This window comes from Grampus griseus (genome assembly GCF_964374135.1).
Source record: "Grampus griseus genome assembly, chromosome: 4".
In the NCBI taxonomy this organism is placed as follows: domain Eukaryota; kingdom Metazoa; phylum Chordata; class Mammalia; order Artiodactyla; family Delphinidae; genus Grampus; species Grampus griseus.
The window spans coordinates 7,849,994-7,874,819 of NC_138997.1; the positions used below are offsets into that span (position 1 = coordinate 7,849,994).

Here is a 24,826-nt window from a genome sequence, read left to right on the forward strand (position 1 = left end):
TAAGCTTAGCCTGGCCACAGCACAGAATATTCTATTGAAAAGAATTAACGTGGGCAAATAAACCCAAAGAAGCCTTAACCCTCCCCAATTCCCTGTAACAGACCAATAAAAATCAAATAAGTACCTCAAATAGAAAGGTGACATAGGTCTTTCATCTTCCTGCGAACTGAAAGGAAAAGAAAACTTGAATTAATATAAGTCCTGTTACTATCATAACATCTCAATTTTACTAAAACTCTGTTCCACCTATCACAATTTTTCTTTTGACACATTAGAGCTAATCTCACTATGGAGTAAGGTTAGTAAAATATACGCTACCTTGGACCTAGCCAAGGTCAATCACTTCTTCAAGGGAGACCATCAAGAGAGGTTTCTTTCAAGATTAGCCTAAGGCAAAAGTAGTTCACATCACCCTTTGAAGAGGAAGTTTTTTACTACCTTATTCTACAAGCCCAATCCAAGTATTCATATATTACACATAAACCCTTAAAATGATTACATACTCAATTATCTCAATAAAGCTAATTACAACTCATTAACATGATGATGAAAGTAAGACAGCCAACAAAATACTCCTGTTAAGTGTATGCTGCCCTAGCAATGAAATGCTAGGGCATCAGTAAACAGCACTCATGCTCTTTGTCGTCTATAGTTACGCACAGTATTAATGAGGGTGAATAACATGAAAGGACACAAATGAAACTATAAAGAATAGTTTAAGGGACTTCCCTGGTGGCGCAGTGCTTAAGAATCCGCCTGCCAATGCAGGGGACATGGGTTCAATACCCGGTCCAGGAAGATCCCACGTGCCGCGGAGCAATGAAGCCTGTGCGCCACAACTACTGAGCCTGCGCTTTAGAGCCCCTGAGCCACAGCTACTGAGCCCACATGCTGCAACTACTGAAGCCTGTGCTCCACAACAAGAGAAACCACCGCAATGAGAAGCCCGCACACCAAAATGAAGAGTAGCCCCCGCTCGCCTCAACTAGAGAAAGCTCGTGTACAGCAATGAAGACGCAACGCAGCCAACAAAAAATAGTTTAAGTTCCTCAAACAGCACTGAAGCAATACGAAGCTTAATATAAAAATATTTAATTAAAAATATAAAATATATACTATAGTAAAATATTTTTCCTTTCTTCTACATGTTTTTTTCTTCTGATAAATGACCTCGAATCAATGAATGAGTCTCTCCCCTTCAGTGTCTACTGGAGTGGTCTTTGAACATTTTTGATTACACACTCATATAAAAATTTGCTTTTAAGCAGCTACTCCCCTTGATATATGACTGAGTATCTATTTATGTTAATTATGTGCATCATTAAACGGATAAAAGTAGAAATGTGAAATATCAGATAAAATTAAGAAGCGCTAATATTTTCTTCTTGTACCCCTGTGGTACACCACAAGCAACACTGATGAAAAGAGGAAAACGTGCTTCCGTTGGTAATATCCTGGCAATCACCAAAAATCTTATTACAAGTTATAGTGTAAGACACACACACACACACACACACACGCACACAACCCTGTCCTGGAAGTTGAAAAGGTCTTAACATTTTAGTTGCAAGACGGCACATAAAATATGGCATACTGGGGCTTCCCTGGTGGCGCAGTGGTTGAGAGTCCGCCTGCCGATGCAGGGGACACGGGTTCGTGCCCCGGTCCGGGAAGATCCCACATGCCGCGGAGCGTCTGGGCCCGTGAGCCATGGCCGCTGAGCCTGCGCGTCCGGAGCCTGTGCTCCGCAATGGGAGAGGCCACGACAGTGAGAGGCCCGCGTACCGCAAAAAAAAAAAAAAAAAAAAAAAAAATACGGCATACTATTTGTCACTCTCTCATGATTTTGGTTTCCAATGTCAATATCGCTTAACTATTCTAGTGTTTATCTTGCCAAAGATTTTGTTTGTAACTGATTGTGCCAATTCTTCCCAAGTGAAAGGTAAGTGACAGATCAGTTTTATTCTTGACTCTATAATGTTAACGGGCTGAAGGCAAAGCTTGACAAGTTACAGGCACTAACACCTGGGAACTGTCCACGTGTCTTGGGAAGAAACCACCTAGAGCAGCGCTATTACAGTAGTGACTACTTTAAGCGAGACTGATACGAGGGGCTTACACATTTGACTTCAACACAGTCCTTGAAAACACTGAACAAATTATAAACATGTTAGAATTGGGTTTGTTTCCTAATCGAGGGTTCAGTGTCAAAGAGTACTAAGTGTGACCAACACTGTGCAAAGAGGCTGCAACAAAAAACCTATAATGATTTTACCATTATGGGAACATTGCCTCCATGTGAAACCGAGCGGAGCCCATGGGGCTCCCAGGCACAGAGGCCTTTCTGTTCCCCATTCCTTGTAGGCAAGACTCCAGCCTCCATGACCTTCCCTGAGTTCCAAAGGGCAGATTCGAACAGTTGCAAATCAAGGGAGGAGCTGCCACGAAACCACGTGAGGCGAGATTAAAGGGACCAGAGAAACTCATCAAGATCAGCAGACGGACCACCTGAGACCCTGCACACACCCTAATCCCGTCAGCAACCCCACCCTTTCGAAACTCTGCAAAAGAAAGAAGAATGCAGGACTGTTACTGCCTCCATCCTTATTGCACACCCCCGACCACGAGCCCTGACCTCTCCCTATGCCCCAGGGAGGGGGCACAGTTCTTGAGGTGCTAGCCTGCTGTGTTCCCCTCTTTGCCTGGCAAAGAATAAACCCACCCTTTCTTTCTCCTCCAAAACCGTCTCTGTATCTCATTTCGGCATCGGTGTACAGGGAGCCAAGACTTGGGCCACACAAGGGTTATAAAATGAGCACTGCGCTAAATACTTTTTTGCCCAGAACAGATCCTTAACTCTAACATGTAACAAATTATAATGAAAATTAACAAGGGTACTTTAGTGAACGTTCAATTAGCAATATGGTTGGTTTTCTTAGAAATCAGGAGTGCTTTGGGAGATGATTTAAGGGTACAGAGTTCTGAACACAGCTGTTCATGTGCTTTGGCTAACACTTTTTGTGTGTGCCTGAAAATTTCCTTGTAGCCAACAGAGGCAATCAAAATCAATCTTTTCTCTCTTTACACCTTCTCTCCCTCAGACACTTATTCATCAGCCAGGTACCATCAGGTGCTTGACATTAATTATCTCACGTAAATCCTCATAAAAACCCTCCCTGGTACTTGCCCCTCCCTTGAGAGCAGCAGGCTCAGAGAGGGCACACAACTTAACCAGGTCACACAGCTAGTGATGTGCAGACAACAAACACACTTTTGTTGTTTACTACCTTGCCTTCAATTTTAACTTATCAAAATATTCTGGAGTGAATGTCCTCATTCTGGCACAAGATCTTGTGGACTTTATAATTTATAAGCTCCATGTCATGCTTCTGATTATGGCAACTCTACACCGACCTTAGTCAAAGTCTATTCACAATGCATTATGCCTGATGGTGTGTACAAGGTGATTAATTTATTAACATGTATTGGCACTATGTCAAGAATGTCTCGATAGAAACACAAGTTTTTAATCATGAGCAAATATTTTTCAGGCTGCATTTGTATAAGGTAAATTTGTCAATGAAAGACAAAAATCAGAAATTCTTAATTTGGATATGTCCCTGAATTCTGAGCAGTTATAAGTGTTCCAAAAAAGAAAATGTAAGCACTGTTATTTAAATGAAATGAAACAGACTCAGCAGATTTGCTTATTCAGTAGCGGTCAACAGGGCAGCAATCTATGCACAGTACCCAAGAAGAACAACGTAATTTGAAAAGAAAACGAGGATAAATAATTAATTTTGACACTTAATTAGCCTATTTCTTTTTTCCCTTTCATAAAAGTACCCTTGCCCGGGGTTTAGTAATGTAATCTTGACAACAGTATAAATTATGAAACAACTAAAGCATGGATTTCAAATTGATTAAGTCAATTAATTCTAAAAATCAATTTTATGCATTGACTTTACAGGCAATTTGAAGGAAAAATGGCCAAGGACAATTCTTCCAAATAGAACAGAGAAAAGAAACTTTTCCATAAAATTTACACACTGGAATGCAAAACATCTGAAAATATCACCATTTCTACCTCTGTGCAAAATGAATATTGGACTATTATTATATGTCCCCAAACACCTATTTATAGAGATATTTATGCCTGTTCCTAGCTTTACATCAATCTCAGACATGTCCAATGATATTAACTGAGTTGTAATTTTTTCCCTAAATTTTAAATTGAGAATTAATTCAGATTTACTTGCAATTTTTAAAAATAAGCACATGTACTATGAATGAAGAGGGGAGTGCGTGTCATGAAATGAAGCCAATGACAAACCGTAACAACCTGGAATTCATTCAGTTTCCTCCTTGGTTACTAGTATAAACCCAGTGTTTTAATTATTTCCTGTTTGCTGACTCAGAATAATAGCCAAGTTTAAGTAGCTAATTAGTTTGCCTTTTTTTTTTTTTTTTTTTTAATTTAAATACACTGAGAGATTTGGGCAATCACCTCATGTATGTCAGGCCGCTGGGTGCCTAATGTCCTCAGACGTGGGGTGTTACAGGCTCTCAAAACAGCTACCTGTGGGAAGGACATTTATCAAATAGACCCAAGTAACAGTCCAAATCTAAGAAGCTACAACTGAGAAGGGCAATAACAGACTGGAGGGTTTTAGTGGGGGCCTAACTTACCCTTTTTTTTAAATTTAATTTTTATTTTATATTGGCGTTTAATTGATTTACAATGTTGTGTTAGCTTCAGGCCTACGGCAAAGTAATTCAGTTACACATATACATATATTCATTCTTTTTCAGATCCTTTTCCCATATAGGTTATTACAGAATATTGAGTACCGTTCCCTGTGCTACACTAACTTATCTTTTTATGTGGTTCAACATTGGTTGAACATAAAGGCACAGGAATGGATGACACCTAGACTTACAATCTCTTCCTGAGCTGCACTCGTGTCTAAACTGAAGCCACAGAATGCAATCCCTATCAATTTAATTACACAGCAAGCTCACCGAAATTGTGAAAAGCATGGCGTTTTCTGTGTCTAAGAAAAACCAAATACTCTTGGGAGAATTCCCAGCCTGAGGTATTCAGAACGGACGCTCAGTTACTGGATCAAACCACCATTCCATTCAATTCCCTTTTGAACTGTCCTGATAAATGTTCCAATTAGTCCAACTTTCTAATTGGTTAATGTGGCTGGCTACCCGCAAATTAACATAATCTGCATATTGGGCTACATACTTTCCACTTTCAAGTGATCTGAGCTAGGAGAAATAGTTTGTAAGTGTCCCTTGGGAACTGAAAAGTACAGCAAAATAGGGAAAGGCTAAGGATTAGGTTCCATTCATTGAAGAAACTCGAAAAAACATCTACTGGGGCTTAAATACAAACAAACAAACAAACAAACCACAAACAGCCAGGGGGAGAGAGAAAGGGAGGGCCAAGTGAAAGGACAAAATTTAAAGTATTAAGTAAACATTTTCTCTGGAATTCAGGTTCCTCCCTCACGTTGCAACAGAATGTACTAAGTGGAAGAATTTTCATAGATGAATTTTCTTGGAGGACGATGAGGTGAGTGGAATTAGCACATTTTCTTTCCTTCCTTCCTCTGCAAACTATAAAGTACCACACTGGAGCCTTTTGATTTATCCACAGTCTCAGGCATTAACATTCATAACCCTCCATTTATAGCATTTATACCGCTCCATTTGGGGTGTGATGTAGCAGCTGGCGTTCTGCTGTTCAGATTTTTGGTTCAGCTCCATTCAGGAACATGGGAGAAAACAATCTCCCTGTTCCTTTTGGAAAACAAGTCAGTTTTGGAAAACAGATCAGTTCACAGCTAAGTATTTGCCCCTGTAATTTCAGGGGGCATTCTTGTAGATGGATGTATACTTCTTTACTATAAACCCAAGCAACTTTGTTTCCAGTTTTATTATTTGTATGTTGTAACTAAGAATGCAACACCTAGCTGTCAGCAGAAATAAAAACAAACCATTGAAGTTCAAGAGCAAATATGTTTTCCTGACCAAAGGGTAATGCAATAAGCTGAAATGTTAATGTTCACAGGACTAGAAAGTTTAGCTAACACCAAGAGGTATTACACTTCGGAAGCAAAACCAACCAGAAGACTTCCAAACATTTACAGCTTTCCCCCCAATAAGACAGGAAAGTATTTCTACCATTTTCCTGATTGCTTAGTAGAAATTTGAAATATAGTTAGGGGATGAATTGTGTCCCTGCAAAAAGACACGCTGAAGCTCTGACCCCCAGAAACTCAGGATGTGATCTTATTTGCAAATACAGTCTTTATAGAGGTGACCAAGTTAAAGTGAAGTTACCGTAGTGGGCCTTAATTCAATATGACCAGCGCTCTTATCAACAGGATATTTGCACACAGGGAGCACAAGCTGTGAAGACTGGAATTGTGTTGCCACAAGCCAAGATCTCCAGGAAGCGAGGAGAGAGGCAGGGGACAACTCATTCCCCAGGGTGTTTAGAGGGAGCACAGCCCTAGCCAACGTGTAAATTTGGGACTTCTGGCCTCCAGAACTGTGAGACAAGAAATTGCTGGTTGGGCTTCCCTGGTGGCGCAGTGGTTGAGAGTCCGCCTGCCGATGCAGGGGACACGGGTTCGTGCCCCGGTCCGGGAAGATCCCACATGCCACGGAGCGGCTGCGCCCGTGAGCCATGGCCGCTGAGCCTGCGCGTCCGGAGCCTGTGCTCCGCAACGGGAGAGGCCGCAACAGTGAGAGGCCCGCATACCGCAAAAAAAAAAAAAAAAAAAAAAGAAATTGCTGGTTTTCTGGGCTACCCTGTTTGTGGTACTTCGTCACAGCTGTGCTAGGAAACTAATATATCTACTAAAAAAATGTTTTTTTCCCAAATCCGGAATTAAAACCTGACAAAAGTGTCTCCATCTTATGTAAAGGTTGTGCTCTGGAAATTCATTTGTAGCGATGCTAAGACTAGAACGGATTTCCCACACTGACATGAGGATTCGATTTCCAGGCCTGTACTAACCTCTTGTTCAAATAAACTATCGTCAGTAAGCAGTCCAGAGTCAGTGTTTTGAAAAACGTTGGCCACGATCCAGTTAGAAACACATTTTACATCATGATATGTAGTACACAGACACATAAAAGGGACACATTTCATAAAATTATTCTTACTTTGGATGTTTTCTATTTTGTTATACTTCGCTTTATATAAAACACTGGTCACAACCTGCTCAATTGGTTTTATGACCACCAACAGGTCATGACCCACAGGTGAAAAACGCTATGCTAAAAACACATCTCCCTGGCTTGATGTGTAATTAATACTCAGTGAATGTTGCTGAATTAAGATCTATGTTCTCATAGGACAGAGAACAAACACTTTTCTTCTCTGCCCCACTGCCAGAATGAGCTCTGGGCCAAAGAAGTACAGATTTTGTTGAGCGTGGATGGCACAGAAAATCAGAGAGGAAGCGGGTCCAGATATGCCCAGCAATGGGCATGAGAATGTCGTTCTAGATGACCGTGGTGGAGCTGACAGAGGATTTCCAGGTCTCTCTCTCTCTTTTTTTTTAAATTTTATTTCATTTCATTTATTTATTTATATATTTTTTGAATGTTATTTATTTTTTATACAGCAGGTTCTTACTAGTCATCCATTTTATACACATCAGTGTATACATGTCAATCCCAATCTCCCAATTCATCCCACCACCAGCCCCATCCCCGCTTTCCCCCCTTGGTGTCCATACTTCTGTTCTGTACATCTGTGTCTCTATCCAAGTCTCTTTAAAATATTCTTTTCCTGCTTATACCACAGGATGGTGTCAAGGAGACTCAGGGACCCCTGTTTTTGTTTTTGTTTTTTTCGATTCCTCCTTACTTTGTGACCACAGCATTCTTTATCACCTATATTTTGGTCTCTTCAAGTCAAAGAACTATTATACTTGGAGGGAACCAGGGACCATCTCATTCTAATTCAGTCCCTCTACCCAGCTAGCTCTACCCGTGGATGCCCTTCTGATGACCACCTTTCAATCTCCAGGGAGTTGGAGGGGGTGGTGAGGGTGTGCGCTTGTCAGGGAAGGGGAGTAAAGTTTTAAGCAAGGAGGGGTGGGATTGCTTCACCTTCTACCTCTTGTGTATCTTTCCCTACAGTGAGAAGGTCAACAGGAAACTATTACTACCTGTGGACTGGCTGACACAGCCAAGAGCCTCACATTCCACTTTACAGGGGATCCTGGCTGGAGATGTGTTTAGAAGTCACAGGACAGAATCCTCATGCCTGTTACAATATTTAAGTTGTATTAACAGGCCAACTGCTCTCCTTAAAAAAAAAAAAAAGTTTATCCCTTACCCCCCCACGTGGTCAATCACCAGACTGTGTTGATTTCATCTCAGAAAGAGGCAAGTCTTCTGAATCTGATCTTTCCTTTCCATTTCCACTGCCGTAGTCTTTCAGAGGGGCGGTACTCTTTTTCCCTGCCATCCAGAGCAGTTTACCCTTAATACCCCCACCAGATTTATCCCCCTAACCTAAAAGCCTCCCTGCTTCCCCTTTGTCTTTGGGGTAAAATCCAGATGTCTGAACCTGGCGCACAAGAGTCCTCCCAATCTCAGGGCAGTGAGCCTCTGTCGACCTCTCACTGCACTTTCATAACTCTGTCTGTACGTGCTGTTCCCTCTATCTTAAATGCTTTCACCACCTCTCTCTGCCTGGTAAATACTTCATCTCTCAGCTCAAATGTCATCTAATCTGGGATGCCATCTCCATCACCCTGGAGAGGGGAGTGGCTCCTCCCTCCAGGCTCCCGGACACTGTTCACAGCCATGAGCCAGTGCTTAGCAAGAGACGCTGAAGTTCCCGAGTTCGGATGCTTGCCTCACCTCCTGGATTTGTCTTTACGTTTGTCCCACCAGCACCTAGCAAGGTACATTCCGGGTGTTCAGTCAGTGGCTGTGGAATAGTCAGCACCATCAAGACCATGCTGAGTGCTGACACTACCGTGTGATTGCATATTTTTAAAACATATAATTTGTAAAATTAATTTTGCCAGCTGGAAGCATTCTCAGAGAGTTGTATGTTGATTAGTTTAAGTTATCTTCTTCCCTGCGATTCCAAACTTAATGGAAGTGCAACTGTGCCATGGGTTTTCTCCCACCCTTATTTAGAAAAGAAAATTAATTTTCTCCCACTGCACAGAGGGGCAGCTCCGCCATTGTGCCAGTAATCTAAACCCTGTGCTTTCCGTAGGGTACAGTGTGCCCAGAAAAGGATTTGTTCAGGCAAGGCAATGTTTGCATATGGCCTTGCCACACACTCTATCTGTTTGTTCTGGCTTGAGAGCAGGAAAAGAAAATTTTTTTTTACTTCATTGCAAACCCAAAGGTTTGGGTGGAGCTTAGAGAAATTTTTGGTTTAGTCACAAAACTATTTTCAATGCAGCTGGAAGCTCTGATTTGTTTTTGAGATTCTTGTTCAGCAAACTGATGTGTATCATTATTATAGACATAGCAATACCGCCTCAGGGAGGCAGCAGTTTAGAATGTAAGAACACAGTAACTTTCTTTTTGAGGGGGTTGATATGAGTGGATAAGAGAATATTTTTGGAACATTAGCAAGTCAGTTAAAATGCTTTCTAATCTTCAGATACTGAAACAAAAGCAAAAGAACAGGGGGATACGTGCAGAAGGGAAGAAGGAAACAGGAAACTGTTTTTTTACTAAATTCTTTTAATTATTCCCTTTATTATAACATTCTTAATGGCAGGTATATAATTTCCCCAGTCGTTAACTCTGAATGTGGATTTCTTGAGGCAGACAGAACTGTGCCGAAAGCAATGCGAATTCGCCTGTCACCTTCCAGCCAGTGAACCCTCCCCCTGCCACAGGAGGGCTCTGCACAGAACGAGGAGTCAAGGACGTGTATCTACACTGCCATGATTTTACACTGGTTTGCAGGAGGACGAGTGACCGGTGAGTGTACAAAGGTTGATGTCCACCCAGGCTTGAGCTCTGTGAGCTTCCCAAACCACGGGCCAGTGCTCATTCAGCCTTTTTTGAGTGTCTACTACTTATCAGAGCCTATGCGAGGGGCTGGAGATACACAGGCTATTAAGATATGGGCTCAACCTTCCCAGAGTGTATAGACCAGCCGAGAAACAGAAACTTGACATTTGACCATTTTCATAAGAAAAGGGATCCAGAGCTACCGCGTACTGAGAGCTCTCCCTAATAAGCCAGGCTCTGGGCTGAGAGCTTCATGTACATCATCTCACTCAATCCTCAGTGACATCTTTGGAGGAAGGTATTACTCACCAGCTTTTTCTAAGAAGAAAAGTAAGTTTTAGAAAGGTTAAGCAACTGGTGGAAGGTCACGGAGCCAGGTGGGGCTGAGATTCACATCCTGAATCTCGGGTCTGTGGAAGCCAGAGCTCCAGACCTTGAAGTCAGAAGCTCGGTGCAGACCCGCAAGTTAGGGGAGCTTAGGGGACGTAAGTGACACTGGGAGCGAATTGTGCGGGTCACACTGGAAAAAGATAATGGACCGGAGAAAAGTTCTCCAACAAAGGCAGAGGATGTGTGAAGGCGTGAGGAAGCACTGCAGGGGTGTGCCAGGCGGCGGCACTAGAGGAACTGAGAAAGACACAGAGACAGACACACACGCACACACACATGCACGCACGCACGCACACAGAGGCAGGCACTTGAGTTTTCACCAAGTCAAGGAGTTGAAAATGAAGGAGAGTCCCTTACAAAAACACAGCAGAGTTTATCAATGGTCTCCTCTGGCTGGCTTTTGGTTCCTAATTTTAGTTTCAGGGGCCATTTTAACCTAGACAGCTAAGTTATGTTTCTTCCCATCGTCATTTTGCTGACAGCAAAACTACTGAGGTATCATCTTAAGCTTTTCCTGAACCCTACTTAACTTTTTCTAGTGTTTTGGTTCCATTCAATGTGATCTGAGAAAAGCAGTTCAGTTCTTCATTTTTATTTCTATGAAGTTCAAGTGTTCTGATTTTTATTCTTATATTTGATGAGAAGATGCCATGTTTTCCTGACCCCAAACCTTAAAAGGTTTTCATAGAATGTATCCTGTGTCCCTTCCCTCTCCCCTCACCCAGTATTTTTATTTCTTTTACTGGGGTCACTTACTTTAAAAAATCAACTTCTAGGGCTTCCTACTATTTCTTTTTACTACCCGCGTCCCCACTATTTCCCATCAATATATCTTTTTTATGCAAGAAATAAAATCAGTTTCCACATCTGGCTTCTTGATGATCTGTTATAATGTAGTATCTAGAAAAGGCGAGTCTATAGAGACAGAAAGTAGATTCGTGGTTGCCTAGAGCTGGGATGGGGGGCTTGAGGGTGGCTTTGGTCAGTCTGGGCTGCTATAACAACATACCACAGGTTGGGTGGCTTCAACAACAGAAACATATACTTCTCACAGTTCCAAAGATTGGAAGTCTGAGATCAGGGTGCCAGCGTGGCAGGTTCTGGTGAGAGCTCTCCCTGGCTTGCAGATTTCCACCTTCTTGCTGTACCTCCATGGATGGGGGTGGGTGGGGAGACTGTGCTCTGGTCCTTTCGTCTCCTTGTAAGGGCACCAATCCTATCTTGGGAGCTCCACCTCTACGGCCTCATCCAAATCTACTTACCTCCCAAAGGTCCCACCTCCAAATACCATCACACTGGGGATTAAAGCTTCAGCATATGAATTTTGAGGGGCACAAACATTCAGCCCACAGTAGGGATTGAGAGCTAAAGAGCACAGGGTTTCTTTTTGGGTGACAAAAATATTCTAAAACTGTCAGTGATGGTTGCATAACCTCGTGACTGTACTAATAACCATTGAATTGTATACTTTAAGTAGGTGAGGTGCACGGTATGTAAATTATATCAATAAAGCTATTACTGAAAAAGTTATTTCTGGTTCTTGTTAAGGGAAGAATAAATCGTGCTTTTAAAAGGTTTCATATAGTACAAACTATTTTTTGGCAGTTCATTCTATCATCACATAAATATATAAGTATTACAGGAAAAACAGGGTAAAAAGTTTTGAGAGTTTCAAGGAATTTGATTCTATGGTATTTGCAGCGGCACTTCCCACAAATCATGCTTTAGGTCGCTTTCTACTACTCATCCAATACAATGCAACGGTAGAGCATCACCTTACGTGTAAAGCACTCTTGCTTCAAGGAACTGAAAGATAATGCAAGTGTAAGAGTAACAAAATCAGAAGGAAAGCAATATGCTACTACTCGTTACATGTGAAGAGTTACCACTTACAAAGAACTATACTATTCTTTAACTATAGAATTTCTCCTCTAAGTAAGTGTAGTAGGTATTACTATCCCCTTTTATAGGTGAGGAAGATGACCTGCCCAAATTCACACGGCTAATTAGCTGTCAGTGTCTGGATATGTTTCTTGACGGCAAGTTTATTATCTTTCCATCGCTTTCCCCACTGTTTAGTGCTGACTCTCTAACGCCTCTCCTTCTTTCAGTGGCTTAGACAGGGTGATCTCTGTAAAATTTAAGAATATCCTTAAGTAAGGTACGAAGGTATCCTTAACTGAGGTATGAACCTTAGTTCAGACTATCTTCTTTATCTGGAGTAATTAGCAAATATTTCAACTCCAGAGGTACTGCCACCATCACATGAGAGTAGAGCCCACAGAGGTCTGTCTTGTTCTCAATGATTCTTGTTACTACCAAATACAGACCACACTGGTGACGAGTCTAAGTTCAGATATTCAACCCCAGAAGGGTTAACCCAGACTTGAGGCGAGGCAGCTTTTCACTCCCTTTTAGACTGTGTTTGTGGAGGGGGGGAGGGCAGGGAGTGCTATCAAAGTGCCAACAAGTTCGGAATAACGCGGGTTTAAGAGCTAAATGAACTGAAGGCGTCACCACCACAAGCAGTAGAGGGCTCTCTAACATCACCCAGAAGACTCACAAGCAGGACCATCATTGCCTGGGCTGTTCCCTGGTCAAATCCCACATCATCCCCATGTTCCCAGTGTTTACTTGTTTGCTGAAGGACATTCTAAAAACCCGTGCTTAGAAAGACCAGATGAATTCTGCTGATGAGAAGATTCCGTGAAATTTTCCCATGCTGGATCACTAATACACGTTAACTAATCCTGTTGCCATAAACCTTCTGAAAGAGCCATTGCAGTTTAGAAGTATGGTGTGTTTCACCATCATAAAATGAATATTCAATAATGTATGTTGAATATCATAATTTTCCAGGGAGAGTAATGAAAAAGAGAGTTACACTGACATCGTTCATCTCAGTTTCCCACTTTGATAAATAAACCAAGGGAAAAAAGGGATGCTAAACATGTGAAAACAGATGGCAATGCATTAAAACCAAAGGAATCTAGATTAATCACTAGTGCTCTTAACGTCATCCTCCATCATTAGTCTTTGTGGATAGAAGATGAGTTAGTGACTATTTGAAAGTTATTCTAGCAAATCAAAATCCTGCTGTGAAGTTGAGAGTTTTGTCATGGACATAAGAGTGAGTGAAGACTTTCTTTCTTAGCCTACTGAAGTCTTTCTACACATAAAATGGAGATCCTTACCTACCGATCCATGATCTCTAAGGAAAAAAAAGCCAATGGAATATGAATCATGCAAAGAGTCTGAGGTCTAAGTACAGCCTAGAGTCTGATAAAACATACTATCTCTTTAGTGACACAGGGTAAATTTAATACCTGAGAAAAAAACATTTATTTCAATTCTTAATATAGGTTCTCTACTTATTTATATTATTTTATTTCTTTGGAAGAACTTTTTCAGTTGGCAAGAATATCCATATAATACTATACAGTGCAAATATTTTAGTATTTCTAAAAATATTTGGGATAATTGAACCATCTCAAAAGACATATAGGATCTATCGTTAATTTAAGCCATTTGAAGTGAACTTTAAGAACTGAGTCCTTCACTCTATAGAGGGTCCCATTTTCAATATTCAGCCTCTGCAGTTTTTCTACAGATCATGAGTTTCTGCATAGTTACTCCCACCCGGGAAAGTCTGCAAATTATATTAAGTTGTAAACAGATAGCAAAATACATTAAAGCAAACCCAGGTTCTTATTTCATTCTTAGCCTTCGACCCCATCTGTTAGTCTCATCTTAGTTACAGATAAGCAGTAACAGATTTATCTTCTACATACTTTCACAACATGCTAAGAAAGGCTAAAAAGTCACTCATGGGAATTATAAGCTAAGTAGACACTGAGATGCAAACGTGCCATCTAATAAGATCATATGCTTATATGAAGTCACGAAGGGTAACATTATCCACGCAGGTGCATCTCCATTATTATGCTAATTATACCCTCCATTACTGGATTCACCACAGTAATGTAATTGTAACTGTCTGGTAATGTGTCTGCATCCTCACTAGCATGTGACCTCTCTGAAGCAGAGTTGTGTCTTAATTTACTGGCAGTACAGGGTAGTGTTCGGTCATAAAGAAAATATTAAAAAACACTGTAAGTATGTTTTGTTCTAACAGGTAACACCGACCGTCTAGTAAATGAAAGCACCAATTATGACAGAGACACCTCACGTAAGGTCCTGCTATTAAATATGTTATTTGGGGATGTTGAATAGTAGAGTGTTAGCATCTTACATCCTAACACCTGCTGTCAATGGCTTTATACAAGCTATACTCATTAACCGGAGTTTAGATCAGTGTTTCTCTGCGTGGACCATTTGTACCAGATTTGCTTTCAGGAAGCCTGTTAAAATGTTGATACTTTCCCTGTCACACCCAGATTCAGATTCAGTAAGTCTAGGGAAGGAAGGCAGCAGGAAGAAGCGGATTTTTAAAAACAAGGTCCCTAGGTAATTCTCATGCACCTAAAGAATGAGAGGCACTGGCCTCTTTGCTCAATACAAACATGAGTGAGCATGAGCTTCTCTAACTGGTATTTAAAGCTATTCTTTCCCTCACCCTCTTTTAATTCAGTTTCTAGCCCCTCGGTGCTCTTCAAGAGAATGGAGCAAAGCGTTCATCCCATCAGCCGGCATGTGCACCACGAGGCTCTGCAACTTTCCTGTTCCGGGCGGGATAACAGTGCGGGCAGTTGGCAACAGTCACCTTTACTAGAGGGTCACAGAAATCCTTAGCCAAAAATGTTGAACTGGGCTCGGAAGCAGCAATCATACATAGGAACAGGAAAGTGCTCTGCATAAGCGCTTAAATTCACAAGAGATCCGTAACGAAGTGAACACCACAAACCTACCAGTTCCTTGCCTTCAAGAGGTACATAATCACAGGCAAGCACAGGCTGGAAGTTAAGGACTGCAGGGTGACCCATCAAATGAAGCTCTCAGAAGCAGGGGGACAGTGAATGCACTGATCAGCAGTCGTGAATGCAAATTCAAATGACTCCTCTTACGTAGGTGTATTAGTAAGGACTAACAGAGAAAAATAATTTCGGAGGAAATGACGCTGATTCTATTTTAGCTTTCCTCAACTTAACTCTCTAAACAATATTTTAGCTGAATAAAGATCTGTTTGCTTCTTAACAGTGGTTATATCACAGAGCAGCTTATTACAGAGTTCAGTAATAGCCAATATGCTTATCTAGAAAGGACTTGCTTAAGACACTTAAGAACTGACACCATTATAAGATAAAACAGGGTCCCAACTTTAAAGCTGGAAACCAAATGAAGACTCCGAAAAGTGTACATTAGTTTTTAGTCTCTCGCAAGTTTCAAGCATGTGGACATTTCCACTGAATTAATATAGACAAATTTCAGATCTATTCATAAATCACTCTGTGCTCCCTTGGGTTGGGTTATCAATTTTAGAAAAGGAAGTCTAGGGACACCCCCATCAAGTTCCCATTACAGTGCACTTGTCCTTACAGTGAAAGGAAAACAACCACACCGTTTTATCTCACAGGGTACATCTGCAGGAACCATTTTCCAAACGAACACTCAATTTCTGTATACCTTATTTTCATGTTAAAACATGAACATCCAGTAAAATATTGGTGGCATGGTTTTTCAAAATAAAATTCATTTTTTTGTCTAGGTTTTTTTCAATCTTATAGATAAACCACATTCACCATTTGACTTTTAAAATCACTTCCACTAACAGTTTTCTTAAAGGAAGCATTTACATGGAATCAAATGTCACTGCATGTAGAGCAGGTGCAGCTGAAACAGAATAATAGGATTGGCAAAAGTAATTCTAAAAATCCTAAAACACGACCCTAGGAAACTCAGACTTCCTTCAAGCCTCAGTTTTCCTGCTGTGAAACTGGAGGGCTGGACTCCATCACCACGGAGGTGACTCCCAGCTTCAACATTCCGGGACACCTTACTCACATATTAGTTCACCAGCAGTGTTCTTTTTAACAAGCCTTTTGTTTAAATTTACCTTTTTCTGCATTGGTATAATAACTCCTCCACCTCGCCCTCCACAATCCATATTACAATCATTAATGAACAGGACAACGCCTTGCGCTTAATCATTCTTACAGAGCAGTTTTTTTTGTTTAAAGATGTCATCTGTGTAATAAACCTATCTAGAATTATTCATGGGGAAATAATAACCTTAACGTTTATGTCCATGTATTATAAAGTACTGATTGATAGAAAATCCTTGCCTAGATCTGAACTCCAGCAGACAGGGCTCCTAAGATGCATTTTTAAAAGGTCTTTAGCCTGTCGACATCCTTCAAAATGAGCTTAGAGCTCACCGCAGCTTCACAACATTGCTAACAAGCTGACTCAGTTTTATTTTAAACCTGCTCGATAGATTCTTCACTTTCTGTTTTTCTTCAGCTGTCAAAGCTGTTTTCTTCTATTTATTTTCATTCGAGGAAGGCAATAACTGAACAGACTAATCAAGTGAAGAAGATGACATGCTGGGCATAAGTGTCAGCAAAAGAAGCGATCAAACAGCTACATTTCTCTGGTCTTGGGGAAGCACATTGCGTCCAAGGAACTCTACACAGTTTGCAGCACACTACTGACAGATGCCAAGGATTGGCAAAGTTACACGGTTTTGGAACATTCAGAAAATACAGAAGAGAAGAACGAAACCAAATAGGAAAGCATACTACCTTTGCAGGGGCATGATTTCACAAGCCATCCTTGTCTGGAAATTTGCAAGGGACCCTCACAACTGTCTCTTCCGCGCCCAGCTGGGCGTCTGTATAAGGGGGGCCAGGCTGCAGTGGCTGAGCTGGGCTGGGGGCGTGAGGCTGCAGCTCACCGCTGGAGAAGCAACTTGCCCTGCAGTCAGCCAGCGTTCTGCTGTTCCCAGCCTCCAAACTTCTCCGAGCGGAGCTACAGTGCTATTCGATCGCTCCCTCTCCACATTTCCACCGCAGTCCACTCTGACCTTTGTTCCAGGGAAGCAGCTGAAGCAGCCAGCCAATCAGAGGACCAGCTGCTGCAGGCTTAAAGGCGCTGCTGCTTTTGCTGCTGCTGCAGCTCCTCGCGGGCTTGCCTAATTCTGGTAACTCGAAACTCTCCTCTGAGCCCTTCCACAGACGGGCTTGTCCGTCTGGGGAAAGCAACCAATAACAGCAGCAAGAGCAAAGGGTCCCTTCACTTCTCAACGTCACAGAGACTGCCAGCAAGGAAATCCATTTGTCAAGGAAAGACACTGCCTCCGAAACGAAAGGTTTCCGTGACAGAAGGCATGAGCTATGCTCAGTCTCCTTTCTTCCTTAAAAAAAAAAAAAAATCAAACCACTAGCATTGGAAGGCGTGACACTTTTCTAGAAGGCACACAGGCATTCTTCTAGACTCCCGCCCTACCCGTATTTATTTCCTGCTGATGTCTGTTTACATTGCGGTGGTTACTAGTCACTGGTGACATCTCCCAAGGCACATAGCTCTCGTTTCTGGGGAGAACACACGTCCTAGGACTGCCCACTGTCTCAAGGGATCAAAACGGCTATTCCCACGGAAGTATTTCAACTGATAATTTCTGTTTATCCTTATAAAATTGAATGTGTTTATTTAAAGAGTCATTTTCCTCTAAGAACATCACCAGCATTTTTTTTTGGTTGGTTGGTCATTTATTTATCTTTTTTTTTTTTTTTTTTACAGGTAACACCAAATCAATTTCTCATAAGGTCTGCTAAATGCCTATTAATTATCCAGCTCTCCCTTAGTTTCCTCTTCAGTGTGGAATACTAAAGTGTTATTTTAGGAACATAATTGTTCATTCAGAGGTTTCAAACATTGCAACAACAATAGTAAAAATATATTTTAATAGGATTTCTTTCATATCATAGGATTTGCCGAGAGTTACAACAAAGCCCAGAGCACAGCTTTTAGCAGAAAAAAGGGCAGAAAGCTAGAGTCCATGCCATTCAGAAACAGAGGGGGCTGGTACCACCAAAAAAGTATCCTTCTCCCCCGTATTTTTTCCCAGATTTCTTACAGATCACTCATAATTCTGAACTTAGAACACAAAAAGTCCTTTTGTAAGCGTCTGCTCTCCTTTGCTACACATGCTAATAAAAATATTTCATTGTCTAACTAAATCCTCTATCATATTTATGAAAATGGATTAATCATCCTGAAACTTATATTCAGACATTATGATAGAATATCAGTAACTAAAATCAGCCTTTTAAAACAATGGAAGTTAAGTCCACAACTTACTTTAATTGAAGTTGTCAATATATTCTTTTGTTTTGATTCTAGATTTAGAAATACTACTTGGATTCTCCAGCAACAGTAACTTAATTCTATATATTTGCTTAAGTTTTTTATCTTTCAAAAATGCAACTTTACATCTTGCTTAACACTTCAATTAACTTCTTGAGTTAGGAAATCACTATTATATATCATAATATCTATTTTATTGATGAGTAAACTTGGTACTAGAAAATTAAGTAATTTCTTCAAATTCACATGGAAAGTCAGTGGCAGAACAGAAACTGGATTCAGAATTTCTCGGTCTGCTTCAGAACTCTGCTACATAGCATAGTGCTTACTCTATTCTACATGAGTTTTTAAAATATTTCACAAGTATTTTTAGAAATAGTTAAAATTCAAATGACAGAAATAATATTTTGTCTTTTCTAATTTTATGAACACAACAATACCACATGCCTAAAATAGACATATGAGTTCAACAATAAGGGACCCAGCATTTCAGACATACGTTAAACCAAACTATAATTTACATTCAATACATACTAGAGGTAAAATACTGATGAACAGGGGCATTCAAATTTAAAATCTGATTCCACATATATTTCCTGATAATTTAAGTCTTGCTATCAACATCCCTCTAACATGCCATATTAGTAGTTAGATGTCAGTGGTCATTTTTGAAAATCGCCTAACACTAGAACTCAGCAATTAGCTGCCTTTTCAAGTCTCTATTATTTATTTATAACAATTCCTCCTTTTTCTGGTTTTTGGTCGATTTGGGGGGCATGACTTGATGATCATTTTTGAATTTGTACCTGTACCGCAGCTCCTCCTTTCAACTACACCCTCTGCCAGAGTCCTCGATCACTGGAATAGCTTTATTACTCTACGTCCCACATCCTCACGTCAGTTCTTCACTGTCAGACAGCAGAGCACCACTCCCTGAATCCTGCTGGTTCCAGCTTCTCAGACTCTGATCCCCTGCCTGCATTTCCTCCGCACGAGCCCCCGGATGTGCATCCCTCATAACCGCCCTGCCCCTGCCTCCCCCATTCCCCCTCCTCAGCTACTCAGCTCCGACCGTCCCTGTCTGCAGAGGGACAGCCTGCACCCAGACCAACTAATGTGCAACTTTAAAAAAGGTGCATTCCTGGCTTCCCTCAGCATTCAGTTATTTCTCGAAACAGGTCTACTAACATCCTCTGCTTCTTCACCCTGTATGCATCCTGCCAGCTGCATGCCCTACTGCCAGGCTGCTAAGACACTGCGAAAGGAAGTCACAGAACCCTGGCGACTGGGTAGATTAAAAGTTCCTGTTATTTAATCTTGGCCTGAACCTCAGTACTCTGGGGGCAAACTCTGTAGTCATCTTTGACTGATTTTTGACCACTTTCCCACAGAAACTACTGCTGACCTTCTCCAGTGGCACAAATCTCAATCTCTCTCGGTCACTAATTACCCTGCCTCCTAAATTTACTAAGAAAGTCCAGATCATCAGATATGAGTGAGTGCCTTTGATCGTCTTTGCATTAGGGGTTGAAGTACAACCACCGCCCCCGGCCCCCTCCAAACACACACACACCTTGCCTCCTCCTTTTTGACTTCTTCCTAGGCTAGGGGAACATGTCCCCACTCATAGGACTCAAATTTCTTATCCATGTATTGGATCTCATCATTTTCTCTTTCCTCAGGAAGAAGCCTCATCTCTCCTCCACCTTAAATCTGTCCCCCTTCCGACAGGCACCCGAATAAGTGCCCCCCAGCCTTGAAAGCAGTCCTACCCTCTGGTGACGCAGCGCCATTTCCCTCCCCTTCCCCCTGACAGGCTCCCCAAAGCCCACCTCTGCTGCTCCCATTGCCTCAGAAATTACTCCTCCGCCCCATGCCAATGGACTTCAGACTCCACCACGTTTCTGAAACTGCTTTTAAGGCCACCAATGCTCTCTTGGTCACTAAATCTAAACGCTTTGTCTTAGATGCCGTTTTACTCTCAACTTTGCAGAAACACCCACCTTCAGTTTTCCCAAAGTCTTTCACTCTCTGTGATCTTTCCTGGGAATTCTCCAAGTGTCCCCAGTCACTCCATCCTCCTTTTATTTCATCTGTCTTTCCGCCTGTCTTACGCCCTTCCTGCCTCACCTTCCAGCCCCACATCTTTCAATACAGGCATTCTATTAGGGCTTGATAAATTGCGCTCTGGAATTACGCTCCTAGGGATTGGTTTCTGACTCTGCCACAGACAGGCAGCGTAAACTTGGGTGAGCTGTTTAAAAGCTCTGAAACGGCTCTGAGGAATAAATGAAATCATGCATGTAAAACACATAGGATAGTTCCTGGCAAGTAAGTGCTCAATAATTATGAGTATTATCGCCCTAATCAACACTTTCAAAGCCTCATATTATCTGATTCTTAAAATTCTCCTCCTCTCCTGGTCCCTCGTGTTAATGATGTTATTGTTCTCTTTATGAATCAGATTCAAAGCATGAGTCATCTTTACTCTTCCCTTTCCTCTCCTTAACCAAATCTGTTGATTGCCCTGTCACGTCTCTTTAATCAGTAGGCCTTGGTCATCTGCAGTATCATGATAACCTTCAAAACGATCTTTCTGCCTCTATTCGCTCTACCCCCAGTGAATACATTTCACTGTGAGAGTGAATTTTCTGCTGTGGTTGTGATCTGGTCACTCACTCCTCTTTCTCAAAAGCTTCAGTAGCTCTCAGCTACCTCTTAAACGAACCCCAGTGTCCGTCTCTAGTTCAGCCGCTTATACCTCCTAAGGAAGCCACTCCGGATGTACCTGGACACTTTTTTCAAATCTGCTCTGAACTCTTCTACCCCAAACATTTACCTTTTGTCTGGAGTATTTTCTCATCCCATTTTCTCCTGGCAAAATTCTATGCATACTCAGGCTTAGGCCAGATGGAACAAATCTCTTGGCCCTTTCAACTCAGATGGCCCCTTGCAGTTCTTATGATATTTATCTTTTCTTCCCAGCACATTATTTTATTATGATTTGAATCTAAATATGATCTCCCTATTAGAATATAAGTTCTCCAGGACAAGAATTGTATTTTTCCTGCAGCCATTACACAGAACAGACCCTCAATAAGTGCTGACTGAATGAACTGATACATCGATCACTCTTTACCGGAGACTGAAGCACAGTTCCTTTAATTAGATTTTAACTTATCAAGCAACATTTCTACCCACTTTTTAATATTTCCCATTGCAGGCCTACACTAAAGATAAAGTAGACACCTCTTGGAGTTTCAAATGAAGGATAATGATAACCAACAACTGACTAGAGAAATAAACTATTGGGGTTATACGTTGATGTGCAACCACAGAGACGCAAAAAGTAAGATTCTATCCAAAACTTTCAAAATCTTTTAAGCATTCTACATGATCCAATTTCTCTAGTTTATTTCCTTTTCTACACTTCAGCTGGCTTGCAGACTTCTAATTTTCTTACATAACTTCTTCAGCAGATGCCAAGTGTTTGGCAATATGAACTTACACTTGTGCTATCAAGAGCAACAACTGCTCCAAAAATGATGTGGCTTCATTTGTTTTAATTTCAACATCAACTTGAAGCAACCACAGAACCAAGAACATTTCTTGGCCACACTAACTTGTTTTCATATATCGTTTTAACATCAGATCGATTTGTTTGCTAAGAAAAAGTATGCTGCAATAATTTCTTTCTTACAAGTTTGGTAAGAAGGCGCTTCTCAGGCAAGGTTTCTTCCTCATATTTTTTTATCAATCTCTATAAATTGCACTAAGAAACAAAACCTTCCACAAGATGCTCGCATAGTATTCATAAATGGTAATGAATAAATCGGACAGGATTTTCATAACCACAGAGCCAGGATTTTCAGGGACATATAATTTAGATATCCTGGTACTGCTGCAAAGGTCCTGACTAAACTTGCTCTCTGGCAATCTGGGTTAGAACACTAGTGAATTTCAGGGCTCATCAGGGGACATCATCATCACTGACAGCAGCAAACGTCAAAAATAAAAGAGTCGGGGTGGGGGGGCTTCCCTGGTGGCGCAGTGGTTGAGAGTCTGCCTGCCGTTGCAGGGGACGTGGGTTCGTGCCCCGGTCCGGGAGGATCCCTCATGCCGCGCCTGTGCTCCACAACGGGAGAGGCTGCAGCGGTGAGAGGCCCACGTACCGCAAAAAAAAAAGAAAAAAGAAAAAAAAGAGTCGGGGGGAGAAGGAACTGAAAGGGTGGTATATGTAAGGCAACCAGCACTTATTGAGAAGTTATGCTGTGTTCATTTTCATAGATGTGGAAATGAAAAATTAACTTGAGCACGCAGCTAATAAGTGGATGACATGAAGCCAGTATCTGAATGCCACAGCATTTCCACCATACGAAAGCTTTTAAAGATGATAAAGTATTATACTCACCCATCAATAACACACATTATCAACTGGCTATAGGAAACAAAGAATCCTTTCTTTTGGTCTGAGTTTTACATTTTGATGAGTGCATATATATTAAATAAGGTCTATACAGTCTAATAATGGCTGTCTGAACCAAAGACATACAGTGGACCAGAACAAACCTCTTTTGCTACTCTGAGCCAACAGTCAGAGAGTGTGTGTGTGTGTTGTGTGTAGTGTGTGTGCTGTGTAACGGTAAAAGCCAGCTGTAGTTGCAGCGGGGGAAGAAATGGTTGCCATGGGGTGTTGAAGGAAAGAGGAAGAAATAGAAAAGATGGAAAATCAAGTTTTCAATTGTATTCTTAATTGTATTCCTCTAAGAACATATGGAACTGACAGGTAGGCCGTCAGTTGTTTTCATGTAAAAAAAACACAAACCTACAGTATTTCTTAACTCAAAGAATTATTATAAAACCTCATTAAAGATTTATTTTAGAAAGCAAAACTGTGACATTTAAAACAGGTTCATGCTAATAGGAATACGGAATTTCTAGTTAGGTAAACGATTTTTCTTCAGTCACAGCAGAAATGCAGATGCTCGCTTTACTGAAGGCCCAAAGAAAAATAACTAATAAAATCAACATAATTAACACCTTTCCTCACTTATTTATTAGGCTTATTTAGTGTATGTTAGAAGACTACTGGAAAAAATCCCATGGGGATAGAAATTATATAACTGTTTTTCCAAAGACACACCTCTTTAATTCTAATGACGGATCTTGCTTTTAAAACGGTGTATGCGGTTATTTCATTAAAACGTATCTGACTGGCCTTGGTGGAGCCTACAATGGCACACAGGGTTCACTTACTCAGGTTCTAAAATCCTGCAGAGCCGCCGTTGGGGGCAGAGGAGAAGGTGGCAAACAGTGAGGCAAGGCTGAAAGTCCTCCAGAGCTAGAGAGGCACTACTCAAGGTTCCTCTTTCCACCCCACTGACTCCTTGATTTCACTAACTGATTCCAGTGTTCCCAATATGAGTCAAAACCTTCGCCAGAAAGACTGAGTAATGATTTCAGATCAAAAGACAAGTAATTACAGTACATACTCACAGGGGATATGGCCAATATTTTATAAAAATTGTAAATGGAGTGTGATCATTAAAACTGTATAAAAATTAATAAAAAAGACAATTAGCTGTAATTTATGGCACATAAATACGGTTATATAGAAATTCATACAGAAGCTCTATTTTTTTTCTTAAAAAAGTGAATTTCTTCTAACAACAGAGGGACTGCAAGTTCTTCATAAAAAATGGTTAAAAATAAATTCTTTGAAACAACTTACATAATTGTTCTCCAACTTTCTGGGACAGTGAAAAATCCACATTTTTGCCAGATGGAATCTCAGTTAGTGATCACTGCCAATAAATAAATGCTTGAGCACAGTTTCCTGGAATGGGATTCCCTGGGCATGACTTTCTCCAAATCTCCCTCAGGAGCCCAGATAATAGTGTTTCTGTTCTCACAAAATAAGTCATGTCCCACACAACAGCTGCTACCACACCTGAGATCAGCTGCCTTCGACTGTCCCAGTGACCTTTCACCCTGTTAAATGGTATTTCCTGGCAGGGGAGAAGCAGGCTTCAGCGGGGCTTCCTTAGAGAAATGTCAAAACGGGTTAGTGTGAGATGGTAACCGATTGGTAATCACAGCTGACTCTGTATCCCGCAAACATAAAATAAACTCTTCAAATTTCTGAGATACG

General features: G+C 41.2%; 1 protein-coding gene across 5 annotated transcripts in view; it reads right to left on the reverse strand.

The window, feature by feature from the left end:
- The window catches only part of FAM13A (family with sequence similarity 13 member A), a 282,246-nt gene that overhangs the window by 88,522 nt on the left and 168,898 nt on the right, over nt 1-24,826 (reverse strand). For 3 of the 5 annotated variants that reach the window (XR_014296630.1, XM_082653007.1, XM_082653008.1), the window contains exon 5: nt 125-166. Coding sequence is in view for 4 of the 5 variants with exons in the window: in XM_082653007.1 (XP_082509133.1) it covers nt 125-166 (42 nt within the window). In the remaining variant the exon portion in view is untranslated. Of the gene's footprint in view, nt 1-124; nt 167-17,111; nt 17,356-23,931; nt 24,018-24,826 lie in introns of those variants that run through there. The other 2 variants (XM_082653010.1, XM_082653009.1) reach the window with 2 other exon arrangements.